At 37.1% G+C, this 16,229-nt stretch overlaps 1 protein-coding gene across 16 annotated transcripts in view; it reads right to left on the reverse strand.

The window, feature by feature from the left end:
• CASK (calcium/calmodulin dependent serine protein kinase) overlaps positions 1-16,229 on the reverse strand; it is a 366,640-nt gene that overhangs the window by 83,558 nt on the left and 266,853 nt on the right. For 9 of the 16 annotated variants that reach the window (XM_089324398.1, XM_089324395.1, XM_089324391.1 and 6 more), the window contains exons 10-12: positions 11,865-11,964; positions 7,775-7,792; positions 232-353 (exon numbers count right to left, since the gene is read on the reverse strand). In XM_089324398.1, coding sequence (XP_089180524.1) covers positions 232-353; positions 7,775-7,792; positions 11,865-11,964 — 240 coding nt within the window. The remainder of the gene's footprint in view (positions 1-231; positions 354-7,774; positions 7,793-11,864; positions 11,965-16,229) is intronic. The other 7 variants (XM_089324399.1, XM_089324403.1, XM_089324402.1 and 4 more) reach the window with 1 other exon arrangement.

The raw sequence follows: 16,229 nt of genomic DNA on the forward strand, positions 1-16,229 counted from the left end.
TTTTTTTTTGCGATATCATACTTCCAATTTACTTTATAATCACAGGCACAGTGCTCCTCTAAACAAAGAGCCCTACAAGTATTTCAGTCATGACTAGTGAATGGCTGATCTCCCGTATTTCTCAAAGACTTCAAGAACAGAAAAAGTATTATGATGGACATCCGGGAATTCATGTAAAATAAAAAGATAAATAGTCAATTTACCGAAAAAAAGATGAAAAAGCAGACTTACATCTAGTAGTGTATGAAGATGCTGATCCTGGAAAACACTGTGTAGAAAATCTAGGTCTTTTTCACTGCAGTCTGTAAGTGCATGAATCTCTTCCAGGCTGTCCAGCACCTGTGAGACTGCTCCTAAGCAGGGGACAAAGAGAAAACATCCGGTACAGAAGTCAGTGCCAAACTCACCTTTGTGACCTAAATCTTACACTTAAGAATAGTGACCTGCCATCAGAACTTGAAAGGCTAATGTCTTCACTGAAAGATAAACTGAACTGAATTTCACATCATTTAAGGACAGAGTATTTTCAGAATTTATGTTTCTAACAATATACTTGTGTGCTGTTCATTAAAAAAAAAAAAAAGCTTGAAGCTTGTATTGTTTGAATGAAGGAAACTCATCAACTGTAACTGAGCTATTAGAAGATTTGGATGCATCAGGAGAGTATGAATTCAGAACCCCAAGATGCTTTGAAACATTACAGAAACAACACAGTGGACCTTTTTACACAATTGCATTCCATCAAGCGCTGAAAGGACAGCCAGCTGCAGAACTGGGGACAAACCTTCGAGAACCTTTAAGAAGCTCCTGCTTCTAAAAAAATTAGCTTAGGATTTTTAAGGCTCAAACTTGAGTTAACAGCAATCTCAGTCCACCCCTCTTTGTCTTTACATACAAAGAGATCCCAAGTCATTCTCATTCTGTAGGGGCCATCTTATTCAGAAGACAAAGAGTAGGTATGCTGATTAACACCTCCAAATACCATGCTGCATTTAAAGGCAAATTGTTTTTGTAGGATAACACATCTGGAAGTATTGTCATTTCCTTTAAATTTCCTCCTAACCCAGGAACCCAGCAGATACCAGCAGGGAAAGATACATATGGAGGAGCAACAAAGTAATGCACAGAGCCTTAAAGAAATGATCAGTCTAATTTATCCTGCAGACAATGTACTTATATATACTCCATAGAAAAAGAACACGAGGCTGGGCTATGGGACATGTGTATTCACCAGAGAAATTCAGAGAGTAAGTGCCTCACCACACATACGAGTTTTTGGATCATGTCTTCTCAACCAGGGGCAATTCTGCTCTCCAAAGGGACATTTCTTAATGCCTGGAGATCTCTTTGTGTGTTACGACAGCAGTAGGAGGAGAACAGGAATGTTGCTAAGTATCCTACAATGCCCAGGACAGTACCCCTACAACAAATTAACTGGCCCCAAATGTCAGCGGTGTTGAGGTTGAGAAACCCTCTTTCAGATAAAGATAAATTTCTGTTGGAACTCTATGTGGTGTCCAACGCTTCTTGTTTTAGAACTCATCCACTCTCATGCACTTATTGGTAAGAATATAAATCAGTACCCCTTTACCAGAAAGCAATCTGGGAACATATATCAAAGAGCCTTAAAAATGCTCATGCACTTTGATTCAGTAACTCCATTTACAAAACCAACCTTAAGGAAAAACAAGGGACAAAGATTTATATATAAGAATAGCTATCATACAAAATAGAAAACAAATTTAGTAATTAAAGGAAGATTCCAAAAATTATAGAACATCTATGTAATGGAATATGTAGCCAAATGTTCAGTTGTTTTTTGAAGAATTTTAAAGATACAGGGAAGTCATTTATGATATAAAATTCAAGAAAGCAGAATGCAAAACCACATAAACTTATATTCCCCAAAACATAATGTATATACACAAACTTAGGAAAAAAACAGAATGAAATACACCAAAAGACAACAGTAGTTATCTTTATTTTTCTCTTTATACTTCATTCTGTTCTTGTCCATATGTTCCAAGTTTTCTATAATAGCCAAAAAAAAAAACCCTATACAAATTGCTGACTTTTGCAGCACTATTTAATTATGTTAAAGATTTGGGGCTTAAGCCACAAATCATGTGGCTATCCACATGGACATTACTGTGGTTATTTTTAAATTTTTTTTTATTTTGAGATAATTGTAGATTTACATGCAGTTGTTAAAAAAAAAACACACAGTGATCTCATGTACCTCTTCATGAGTTTCCTCCAATAGTAACACCTTGCAAAACTGTAGTGCAATATCGCAACCAGGACACTGATGCTGATACAGTCAAGCTATAGAACGTTCCATTCCACTGCCCCTTTTATAGCCACACCCATTTCCCTCCCACCCTTCCACCGTTTGTTAGCTCATGTGACCTGCACAAGGAGTATCACCAGACACTCCATGGGTTACTTAGTGTGTACTTGCTTAGTTTTTTTTGGAGCTATAAGGTCCTTAAGGGGAGTTTATATTTATAACATTCACAAAGTATTATATAGTGAGTATTTAAGGAAACATCATGATAACAGCAGCTCTGATTCTTGAATGTTTATTATATGCCAGGCACAACCTCAGGACAACACAGTAAAGTAGAGACATTATCCTCCCTTTCTAGATAGGGAACTGAGGTTCTGAGGGGTTGAGGAAGGTCACAGCCAGTAAGTGGTAGAGTTAGGACTCAATCCTGGATATGTTTGGCTCCAAAATCTATGCTCTGCCTAACATACAACACTAATTGGCTGTGCTGGGGAGACGTATAGGAAGCCTTCAACAAGAGCTATGTGTGATTTATGCATGGATTTGAAGATTGGGAAAGCACTTAAGCAGTGCCTTGTTGGATCAAACAATAACCAAAATGCTTATCAATTGTTTCTGTGTCCTTGCCGGGTGCTAGGCAGGGGCTTCAGAGAAAAGAGTGACAGAATCTGTGGCCTCAAGGAGTGGGATCTCAAGCTGGTGTGTCCAGCAGGCATACCACACCTTGAAGTAAATAATAGGGAGCTGGGGTGACCTCAGAAAGGTGGTGGATGAGCAGGGATTCACCACCTGCACATAGTTAACAATCCGTGCTGATGGTCCAAGTGGATACTTTGCTGGGAAGCACAAAGGCATCTCTCAACCTGCAACTCCAGGAAGCAAGACTCACAATCTCAACAGGTCTCTAAACTGACTTATATGCCCAAATGCAATTAACTCGGTGGGCTCTCAATCATGAAAAGAAGTGTTTTGTTAGGTGTGTTGAAGCTGTATATTTCGAGCTCTGAAAAGTGCTCTTAATTTTAAGTTTCTGTAATATTAGGGAAGAAAATCATAGTTTTCATTCCATCTCCCCACTTGGCCTAACCTCAAGATCTTTCTTTACCCATGATCATTTTAACATCTTCACTTTATACTAATGTTCTAGTTCCATTGTTTCTCTGAATACAACCAGCAGAACCTCAGAGTACATGCTTGGTCTGATCAACATGTATAGTTAATACCTATACTTCAGTACCAAGCCTGCCTAAATGTCCTGTAGTTTTAAAATTCATTATAAAATACAGATGGACACCAAGACATTTTGGGGGCTTTTCTATTGCTCTTTGTTTCAGCTTTTATACATTGAGGCAGTAGTGATACTTAATACAATGCAACACACACACAAATACATGCTATTAAGCTGTGACTAGTATTCACCGTGTAAACTGACACTGTCATATGTAAAAGAACTATTCACTTTTCCCAAAGATGGCAAAGGATATTTTCCCTGCAAAACCTCTGAATACACTTGTAACTACCCTGAAAAGAAGTCAATCAATAAACAGTCCATGAGTTCACCTCAGAGGGTAGTTCATATAACGGCAGGACTGTAGGCATTCTATTCATGTTTGTATTTGGGGCAGCACTTTGCAGAGTGCTTTATAGAAAAAGACACTTAATTACAATGATTTTTTTTTCCTGGGAAGGTTCTAGAGAACTGAAAATAAGTGATGAGATTGAAAGCCTTAATCAGAAAAGTTTCTTTCATCTTACAGCATGATGTTTCCTCAAAGTCCTAAGGAAAATTAATTGAATATTTATATCTGTATAGAAGTTCATAATTTCCAGAGTGCTTTTACACTCACTGTCTTATGTGACTCCATAATAATACTGTCGAGCAGGCAAGTGCTTTTCTATTTGACAAGTTGGAAGCTCAGTGTGGTTAAAAGGACCTGTCCAAGAGACAGAGGCAGTGAGGAGAGTGAACCCTGGACCCCAGGTCTCTAACTCCCAGTCGGGTGCTCCTCCTACCACAGATGGGATCCTCTGAAATAGGTTTTACCCTCAGTAAAGTACTGGAATAATTTGCCTTCAGTAAAGAGCTGATGCTCAATTTCTACTCTCTTTGATCTCAATTTCACTTATTCTATAAAGGTGAATTCTAGCCCTTGGCTCAAACTTGCACATTGATGAGTGTACTAGAAGCAATCATGCTCTGCCTTCGGAATAGGTTTTTCCTTTCTGCATAATTCATCTGGTAATCAAGTTTGTATCTAAAAATCAGGCTGATAATCATACCTTTTCACTTTCAATACTTCTGCTTTTTCAAAGAATCTCACTGATACATGTAGTTTTTTTTTTTTTTTGCTATTATGAAATAACAGCCAAAAAACAGTATAAATGTCAACTGTTTTAAAAATGTTTTCTAAGTCTACTTCTTTAAAGAGGAATATGCTTTTAAGGCCAAGAAAAGCTTTGGATCTAGAACAGTTTCATCGCAAGAGAGGAAAAGTCTCATAAAAAAGTTGACCGTGTAAAAATAACCCAAAAGGAGGACAAAAAAATAAACAGTAGAATGTTTACACTAAAAAGTTCTCCGTGTTAAAGTACACTGAGTCTTTAAGTTTTCCCTTCTACATTTTACTATGAAAAATTGCAAAAACATAGAAAGCTTTAAAGAATTGTACCTACTGCCTAGAATTGTACCTACTGTATAAACAATTATACAGTTTGCTGTATTTGCATTATCATATGCGTATCCATCTATCTGTTCATCAATTTCCCTAATTTTTAATCACTCAAACTTAATGGCAGAGTAGCTAGCATCAGTATACTTCACCCCTGTACACCTCAGTAAAGAAATTTTAAGATTTCGTTCTCTCTCTAGGGTAAAACTTACATGGCGATACATAAAACTTAAGTGTATCACTGGATGAGTTTTGATACAACCATGTCTTCCCTAAAGTTATTTCAATAAAGATTTGTATGAATTATAGGTGTAACTATGAAAACCAGTATTACTGAGCAAATTCAGCATCTGGCTCTAGTCTAGCTTCTCCTGAAAAGTAGATATAATAACTTATTTCCTATTATATTAGTGATCCATCAACACAGCACTATATCACTACATATGCATTCTTATCACCTGCTCAATCAAAGCCCATCCTCACAAGCAGGATATTTTAAAAATAGTTTGCTCCCTAAAGTTTACTTTATTAAGTTACAATTCACCAATTTCACTGCCTTTTGTCATCACTCCAAAAAAGTTCTCTCTTGTCCCTTCGCAGTCAGTCTCTTTCCAGCTTCCTTCTCTCCTGCTCAACAGCTTTTATTCCCACTGCTCAAAGCAAATTCTGGTTATCAATTAACTTACAAGCAATAGTGAATTCTATAATGCAAATTGTATTTGAGACTTAAGTATCTGTGATATATCCAATTCAAGTTATGAAAACTTACATGTGGGGATAAATGTTTTAGATTCTTTATGTATAGAACTATGGTACAGACCTCTCATAATTTATTAAAGGAAGCAAACTCCGCAGAATACAGACACTATGATTCTGCCATTATGCTTATTAAATTAGTCTGTCTCCAGGGGTGGGTGCTGTCATGCAGCAGGTTGGGCTGGTGCATGGAACACCCATACACCATATCCAAGTGCTTGGTTTGAGCCTCGCTACTCTTCACTTCCAATTCAGCTTCCTGCTAATACACCTGGGAGGCAATGGATGATGGCCCAAGTACTTGAGTTCCTGCCAAATGGGAGAACTGGATGGGATTCTTTGCTCTTGCACTGTGTCTGGTTCAGCCCCAGCTGTTAGGGGCATTTGGGGAGTAAACCAGCAGATGGAAGATTTCTCTCTCTTCTCTCTCCCTCTTCCTCTTTCCCTGTTACTCTGCCTTTAAATAAATAAATAAATCTTTAAAAAAGAAAAAAATAAGATAGTCTGTCTCCAAATAGCTATGCCTTTGAGCATAATGTTCTGCCATTAGGTATCCATTTATCTCCTTATAATCAGGGAAAGTGCTATTGATACTTCCAAGATGCTTGTTCTCAAATGATATGACAAATCTGCTGATTTGAGAGAGAAGGGAGAGAGAGAGAGACTGAGAGAGCAGAGCTCAACCTAGATGGGAAGGGTTTTACATTTTAATAGGTGGGTACAGTGGTGGGAAGCCTCTAAGATGTTTCCTGCACCCTAGTATTCACATCCTTGTGTAATCATTTGCCTCCCTCAGAGTGTGAACCGAACCTAATGATTCATTTCTAATGAACAGAAGAGGGCACAAGGGATAGGTCACTTCTGAGATTAGGCAACGAAGACTGAGTCTTCTGCTGGGCACTGGCTCACTTTCGCCCTCTTCTTGGTCACTTGTGCTGGGAAGCAAGCTGCCATGCTGGAAAGAGCCCTCTGCAGTCCTGACAAACGTGTGCATGAGCTGGGAAGAGGATCTCCCTGCAGAGATCCTGAGTCAGGCACCCAGCTGAGCCAGAGTGCTACTTCCCACCCACAGAATCAGCAAAGTGATAAATGCTGCTCTGCAACCATAACCAGTGTGCTGTGAGATTCTGGTATTAAATTAGCTGCAATTTGAGATACAAATAACTAATGCTAGAAAATATGACAATGAATTCAATCACTAGCCTCCAGATTTTCTAATTTATCTTTGGCTCTTATACTAGTATACATTCCTTCCAGTAGATAACCACATTGAAGTGAAGGTTTATTTTAGTTTTCTCATTGGAATTTCTATGGAGATAATGGTAGATTTGCATGCATTTGTTACAAATAATATAGAGGTATCCTTTGTATGGTGCACTTGGCTCGGGTTCTCTGCATCATTATAACCAGAATGCTTACACAGATACAATTCACCCATCTCATTCAGACCATCTCAGTTTTACTTGTATTCATTTGCGTGTGTGTTGTGCACATTTCTTACATTTTAATGATCTCACATACTCAAATTATACCCCTTTGTAATTAAAATCTGGCCATTACAGTATTCCTTATAAACGTCCTTTCTGATGGCAAAGTTGTTAAGACACATCATTTCACAGCTCCATATTAATAAACTGAAAATGGATTCTGTAACAGAAAGTAATAAAGATCAATTAAGGCTATGTAATTGTCAAAGGAAAATTCACTTACCCTGACAGTTTTCTTGAAAGCAAACTATAAAACAAAATGTTACCCTTTTCCCAGAAGTAATGTATTCGTGTTTGAAATTCAGCTGTGAAATAACATTAAATACTGCTGAAATTTTAACACTGCCTCTTTCTCCTCTAACCAAAGTAATAAATTAATATTATTGGTTTAACAGTGCCTCAGGAAATTAATATAACCAAGTTTTTATTTTATGATCAGGCAGTGTTAAAATCCACACTTAGACATCTAAACACAAACAGCCAAGGAAGAAGTCAAGCTGATTATGAACCATGCAAAGCCAAACACTTTTGCATAAAAGATAAACCTGAGAGGAAAACAAAGGGATACCTACTTTCTGCTGCTAGAAGTCCTAGTAGGAAGGCAGCATATGGACAAACAACAAACAGTATGAATTTAGAGCAAGCAGGTTATCAAGCAACGGTTGGGCCCCCGAGATGGGCCACAAGAAGCATAGTCCCCCAGCTGACCCCGAAGTGAGTCCTAGTGTTCCATGAGCACAATCACTGGGACTGCTCAGGATTTCAGACAACAAACACTGGGTTCAATTCTGACTTCTTTGATTTGAAACGAGAACAGAATATTTCCATGTTGTATTATTAAGTAACAAAGCAACAATATACTGTTGATCCTAAGATTAAACTCAACGAATTCTAGCACATGCATGAAAATATCCTTTAAAGAAAAAGTATCTTAACATTGTTAAAAAACATAAATATGCTTGTCTTTTCTTTAGATAATAAATCAAGAAACTGATTCATTTTTAAATTGTTCTTTCAAATATTCATATTTTCCTAAATGCATATGATATTACTCTTTAATTAGAATCCTTTAATTAAATTTGATTACTTAATTTATAGAAACAATAAGCTGTATTTGTGAGCGGGCAACTTTACCACTCTTCTTCAGACTTTGGGTTTTTTTTTTAAAGATTTATTTATTTATTTGAGAGGCAGAGACACAGAGAGAGAGAGGGAGAGAGGTCTTCCATCTGCTGGTTTAGTCCCCAGATGGCCACAATGGTCAGAACTGTGCTGATTGAAGCCAGGAGCTTCTTCCAGGTCTCCCACGTGGGTGCAGGGGCCCAAGGACTTGGGCCATCTTCCACTGCTTTCCCAGGCCATAGCAGAAAGCTGGATTGGAAGTGGAGCAGCTGGGACTCAATCCAAGCCCATATGGGATGCCGGCCTGCAGGCGGTGGCTTTACCCACTACACTACGGCACCGGTCCCTGGGATTGTAAAGATCAGTAAAATTTTAAGAAAAATTTTTGGAACCAAATTGGGATTGTAAATTTTAACTTTTGCCAATTAAAGGCATTAAAAAACTTTACCCTCCTATTATTATAATTTCATATAAAGAATAGAAAAGGTATTATGTAAAGATGGAAAACACACACAGTCCATCACAAGAAAGGACAGTTGGTGACCTCACACTACGTGTTTGTTCTTTCTTTGTCTCTGTCTCTCTCTACTCCTTTCCTTCTCTGTTCCCTTACAGCTGCATCGTACAAGCAAGCACATGTTCTCTTATTTTTCTCTTCTTGTCATGGGCTTGAACAACCTTTCAGGTAATGATGAAAAGTACTTGGTGTTCTGTATTATAAAACAAACTCATACAAATTGAAATGGAAAGACACTGGAAGGGATAACTTTGGGAACATAAATGATGCAGAACTTAAGTACTAGTATAAACAGAGAAGAATTTAGGGTTGAAAATTATGAAAATATTTAAAAATAAAAATGAAATGAAAACATAAGTGCTTTGATTTATGAAAGCATAAAGCTCTATATGAGTCCAGATAAAATATATTATCAGCTTACTGCAACAAATCATACAACCATTACTATTGGATGAGGAAAAGGATAATTGCTGGTAGATAGGTATGTAATAAGACTGATAATAAAAGTAGAATGCTTCCTTTTAAGTGGCTTAGTATTAGAAATTAATTTTAGGAATATATGAATAAAAATTCCTGATGGCTAGATGAAATTTAGGAATTTAGGAAAATGTAAGGATTTTCCTCAAAAATTTCCTTTGTTTTGACATTTAAATATATAAAAATTTCTCTTCATTTAGGGAAGGTAATTAGTATTAGATATGCACATAGTATTTTAGTTTTCAGTTTGTAATACCCCACAGTACCATTTAAAAATGCTTATGATAGTCATTTAGCATTTCAAATGAAGGTAGGAATTATGTAGAAGATCCAGGAATTTAAAAACAAAAGAAACAAAAAAATGGAGTGTGAATGCGAGAAAGGGAAGGCAAGAAGGTTTGCCAAATTGTAAACCACTCATTTTAAGGCCTGCAGGCTACCTGCAAAATGGTATGAGACATTGCTTGTTTAATAATCAACTATTATAATCAGGAACTATTTCAACCAAATCATTTAAAGATTGTACTGAAAAATAGAAAAGAATTGGGTAACAAAGATGTATTTAATAGAAAATATGCACATCTATACGTATAGATAACTCTTGTTTGTAAAACAGAGGTGGGGAATGTCAGGCCTGGTCCTGTTAAGGCAACTGCAGGTGGGACTCAAAATTCAATCAATCTATAGCAGGCTGACTTTTAAGTTGATCATTTTGTTTGATAATTTTGTATGGCTCACAAATGCTGTTTAAGTATCCAATAGGCCCTTGGCAGAAAAATGGTTCCCCACCGCCGTGGGCCTAAAGGATCAATCTGACTCTTGTCAGAAAGAAGCACTTAGGAAAGAGCTTATTAATTCCTTGCTAGGCTGAGGTAAACATTAAGGGACAACAAGATTGGGTCTCTGAAGTCATCTCTAAGGACTATAGTGCTCTCTAGGCCCATTTCTAAAGATGAAAATGGTAGCTGAAATCGTGACCTAAAATCCCTGAGAGATCTATCCTAAATTAATTCTAACTATGGGACTGTCTCATGTAGTTACACCATGACATACTAACCATTACTGGATCTACTCTCGAAATCCAGTCAACTGTAATCTGAGTGTGAAGAGAGAAGACAGAAGTTCTGGCGAACAGAAAAAGTGCAGAGAATTACATGAATGGAAAGAAAAAAGACAACATGGAACAGGAGCCTTGGGGAAAGGGACCTTGCCTATCAATACAATGGTGTCCTTGCCTATCATGTGGTAAGGCCTCTGGATACTTACCAAGTCAACACAAGAGGAAACAGAGAGGATTTCTCCTCAAAAAGTCTCTTCTGTGAGATTCCGATTTCTGAAGGGTTTTGGAAATTACCTTCACTCAAAAGAGGAAGATTCACATCCAGGTTGGTAAAAATCAAAATGAGGAACTAGATACCTGCGGGAGTGGGAAACCTGATGCTCTCATTTTGCATGAGGAATAGGCACGTAGGGATTGGTAAAAAATTCGGTGTTTGTATATGTGTGCCTCTGTGACTGTGCACATATGTGGATAAACAGGAAGGAAGAAGTATAAACACTGAAAGACATCTGTGGGTAAAGCAAGGATGAAGCATCAGCACATTCCTTCTTCCTGTATTGCTAGTTGTGGGACCGACACCTAACTCAGGCTTTATGAAGGGCCCTGAGCCTGGATTCCAGTGTGAATATTTGAATATTGAAGAAGTCAGACCAAGAATGTGGAAATCAAATCAGCAGCACAAAGTCAACCACATGACTGATCTGAGGCCAGAGGACATGTGACTCAGGAGTTTAGTAAATAAATATATAAATAAAATGTAAAAACTCAAATACACATACACACACATGCATCTACATACATACAGAAACGGATCCTATGGATTTCTAGTAAATGGTTCTTAAATACCTCATTGGTGAGATGAAAATCTGAGCATTTTATAAAATGACTTTGTGAGCCCTAGCATGTTTTTTTCAGGAATACCTATATACAGTTCATCACAACAGGTTAATGCTTCTATGTTCTTCAACCTTGAATCCTTGAATACTTACGTATTCTGTGTTACAGACTTTATATACAGAGAAGAACTTAATAATTGTTTCAAGAGATAACTCCCAAGACAGCTTCACACTGAAAGATCCAACTCAAAGCAGTGCTGTCTTGAAGTCTGATGTAATACAGTTGACACGGGGAAAAAGCTTACCCAAGAAGGTTTTGTTGAGGAAGAAGGTAATCAGAAAGATCCAAAATGCCTGACTACAATGTTGGATTGGAGGAAGTGCAGTGTTGGGTCTGGAGTGTAGAAAGGGGAAGAAGTATTACTGAGGTAAAAAGAAAAAAGTGAAATGTTGGTTTTGCAGAGTAGGAGAAAGCAACTTCGGTATTAAAACAAAAAGGAACAAGACACATGTAAACAGGATTTGGTTGCTGACAAACTTCCTTAGAGGATTTGACTAAGTTCATAGAAAAAGTGTGTTCACAAATGAAGAGACAGGATGTAGATGCCAAACGATTCACGTGGAGGTGAATGAATAAATGATCCCATTACCTGAGGAGGTAGGGTCTTCGGAGAAATCTGGCAACTCTTCAGGGGGATCCCCATAGAATGAATTGAACTTGTGACTTGACACAGCGGCTAGTACTGCACCCTAAAGACAAGAGATGAAAAAGTGTATTATCTAACACATAAACATTAAAATGTTAATTAACAGATACTTCAGGATTATTCAGAAAGTCAAGTACTCATGCAAGAGATAATGGCTAGAAGAGAGAAAGCTTTTAAAATAATTTTCAACTTTCAATTCCTTTGAATAAATTCCATTTGCATATACCAGAATAATACTGTTGAGAGTTGCAAAAGCATATGAAAGCACTTAAATCTTGAACTTAAACATATATCACACAATGCACTATTTTGTAGTCATTATACAGTGATACCTCAGAAGGATATTTAATGAAAGAGAAAGATGTTACATTAAAAAGGTTTTAAAACAATGTATAGCATGATCTCATTATACCCTGATAATACAGATACTGTAAAGAATGAACAAATACCAGAATGTTAATACTATTCATTTTCTCTGGGTGGCATGATCACAAGTTACTTTTCTTTTTTCACCCTTCCTTTTTGTTTTTTAATGACTATGAGTGTCTCTTGCACAATCATTTTCAATCAGGCTACATATCAGAATTAACCACATGTGACTCTTTCAAGCTCTGATTCCTAGTTGAGAGTTACAGCCATATTGAGTGGGTGACATCCCTCAGGGCCACTGAGTGGGACAGGTTGGGAGTTACTGTTTCAGGAGCAGGGAGAACAGTAAAACTTCTGGGTTTGTTCCCCAGCTCTGCGACTTCCCAGCTACAGGACGCTACTCAAGTGAATAACCTCTCTAGGCTTGCTTTTTTTTTTCCTCTATGGTTTCTTATCTGTAATCTGTTTCTAATCTGTAATCTTCATGTTAAAACCAACATATAAAATAAAACACAAGAAAAACCCAACGTGTATTTTACCTCATAGGAATGTCAAAAGTCATAATGTATGTGGACATGCTTTCAAATGATAAAGCATTTTGTAAATGCAAATCATTACTAACACTAACACAGAGGTGGAACATGAGCACAGTTTTTTGCTGGTCTATGTAGAAGTGTGCTTTTAGAGCATTTAAATGTCAAATCACTTAAATATGTATTTTAGATAGTGAGCTCTTAGAATTATCCTGAAAGGAAAGATCTCTTCTGTTGAGGCATTTGTTAATAAAAGCATGGAAATATTAATAGAGCACATTTCCACAAAGTTCACTCTCTTGGGAGTCACGTAGTAGTTTCTTTCTATAAACTGAAAAACAGACTGTTGAAAGACAGGGAAGTGATCTTGATGCTACCAACCCAGGCAACAGTATAGATTTCCAAAAGTCCAGGGCTAATGCACAGAGATTCTTATGAGGAATTACAGCTACCACATTAAAAAAAAAAACTCAGTACTGAATATTGAGTTCTTCTTTCTATAGAAATTTATTTCACTTTATATATCTTACATGTTCCCTGAAAGCTGGGTGGGAATGGAATTTTTATATAACACATAATTTTTCCCACACTGAAACCAGAGTTTTAGAGATGTTTTAATTTTGATATCCAAATGAATTTCAACCAAGTTTCTTAATATGTTAGTTTAACATTTCAAAGCTTGTTCTCACCACTACTGTAGTAAAAGATCCATAAATACTTATTCAATTAGGAAAACACTATTTTGTGACCGGTGCTGTGGCGTAGCCACTGCCTGCAGTGCTGGCATCCCATATGGGCGCCAGTTTGAGTCTTGGCCTCTTCACTTCTGCTCCAGCTCTCTGTTATGGCCTGGGAAAGCAGCAGATGATGGCCCTAGTCCTTGGGCCCTTGCACCCACGTGGGAGACCTGGAAGAAGCTCCTGGCTCCTGGCTTTAGATCAGCACAGCTCCTGCCGTTGTGGCCATCTGCGGAGTGAAGCAGTGGATGGAAGACCTCTCTCTCTCTCTCTCTCCCCACCACCCCATCTGCGGAGTGAAGCAGCGGATGGAAGACCTCTCCCTCTCCCTCTCTCTCAGTAGCTCTGTCTTTCAAATAAATACATCTTTTAAAAAATTCTATTTAAGAAGTCCCTGAGACACTTTTTTTTCCCAAAAAACAATAGCAGTAACTTATCGGTCTTAGGGGCAGTAGCTTTGTTTGTTTAGTGTTCTAAATTTAGTAACCACATGCAGTTCAAATATTCAATAGAGATATGTAAAACAGCAAAAAATGATTCTGAAATAGTTCATAGATTCCTAGAATTTTATTACAGTTTGAGAATCAACCTTAAAGATGACTCATTCTAAGAGATTCATTTTGTAGATGAACAAATTGAAGCTCAGAGGGGCTTATTAGCATCTGCTTAAGGGTGCTGTCAACTTAGAGACACAATCAAGAGTAGACAGAACTGAGGTCCATTTACTACTCGGAAATCCAAAAATTTCTACTACATCCTGGGCAACAATTTTTTTAAGAAAATATTTATTTCTTTATTTGAAAGGCATAGCTACATGCAGAGAGGAAGAGATAGACATCTTTCATTAGCTGGTTTACTCCCCAAATGCCCTCAACAGCTAGGTCTTGGTGAGGCCTGAAGCCAGGTGCCAGGAACTCCATCTGGATCTCCCACCAAGGGTAGCAGGAACCCAAGTAATTGAGCCATCATCATCTGCGGCTTTCCAGGTACATTAGCAGGGAGCTGGATTGGAAGTGGTGGCAGGACTTGATCCCAGGCACTCTGATATGGGATGTATGTCAGGTGACAGACTGATATGCTGTGCCACATTTGCAATTTTTTTTTTTTCTGTGAAGGCCCAGACAATAAATATTTTAGGTTTTGGAAGCCATATGATTTCTTTTGTAATTACTTAATCTGCCATTTTAGTCACAGATGATATGCAAATAAATGTACATTGCTGTGTTTCAATAAAACTTTATATAAAAACAAGCAGAAGTTGGATATGGCCTTCAGGTTGTAATTTGCCAACCTCTGTCCTATACTATCACAATTGAAGGGCTTGTGAGAACAACAACAACATAAAATCATATCACATACAAGCAGTTCTTCAACTTCTGTGGTTTATTAAACCCTTGACAAAGAAGTCTTCCATCTGAAGGTATATTTCAGTATGTTTTAAGAGTAAAAATAATTTAAAGTTAAGAAGACTATTCACAATCCATTAAGAAAAATAACATTGAAGTTATAATTGTGTATTATTAACATTCCTACTTTCTCCAGTTATTCATAGTTCAGGAACAGAAGAGATCAATCAGTAAGTCAGAGAAGCATGTAAGCTATATTTTTGCAATTTGCAAAATCAATAAAGGAAAATTTTAGAAAATTACCAGAAATCTCCCTTGCTTTCTGTATATACAGAGAATAAATGTGTTTTCTATTCTCAACTCAATCACATGGTTTCAATTCATTATTTTCTAGTCTTGTTGCAATAATGCTACCCAATTACAGAATACGGTGTCTATTTATAGAGAATTTCTCTGACATACTTCACTGCAGGGAAATCTGCTTTCTAGGGTAGAAATAATTCATGAAGCAAAGGGATGACTTGTGGAACAGATTCTCTTCTGATAAATCGACAAACTCAGATACCCAGACTCTCCTTTGCTCAGTAACTCCCTTCAGGAAGTGACACTCGGGGTTGGGGTACAGATATACTCCCTTAGATGACCCATACCCACTGAGCACAGATTTCCCACACTGCCTAGATCACATAGTCTGTCCCATGCATCCTAATACTCAATTTGAGCAAACAGGATCCTTGTACCTAGTCCTGTGTTCAGGATTATGTAGTTTACTGGAGGAAGTGTTGTTTCTAGATGGTTTCTTTTTTACTTTAGAAATTACCATTTTAGAGCTTAGTATGAATTAAAGGATGAAAACCTTCAAATACGTGAAATGTCTGGCAATCAAAAAGAGAAAAGAAAATTTTCATCATCATTCACAGAGATAAGAGAAAATAACTAAAGGAGAATAAGAAGTATGTAATAATAATTCATATCACATGTGGGGTTCCTTAAACTTTAACTACAGTTTCAAAGATAATCTGAAAATGATCTTAATGCTTTCTATTTATTCAAATAATTTTAGGGATTCATTGCTTCCTGTAGTCTGCTGAAGAGGCTAAATACCAAAATAAATGTATGAGTATGAAAAGAACAATTTCTGACTATTGAGCACTGATACTATTATAACCAATAATGAGTAATTATTGACATTTCAGCAGAGCTAATCAAGTGAGTAATATTTTATATTCTGGCAGTAGAAAAAAAATCTAAGACTTTCAAAATGACGAAAAGGTTTAACAATGCCAATAATAAAGTCACTACCTAAACCATATAATATTATTT

This window comes from Oryctolagus cuniculus, chromosome X (assembly GCF_051225735.1).
Source record: "Oryctolagus cuniculus isolate XC-2025 breed Fujian yellow rabbit chromosome X, ASM5122573v1, whole genome shotgun sequence".
Lineage (NCBI taxonomy): Eukaryota > Metazoa > Chordata > Mammalia > Lagomorpha > Leporidae > Oryctolagus > Oryctolagus cuniculus.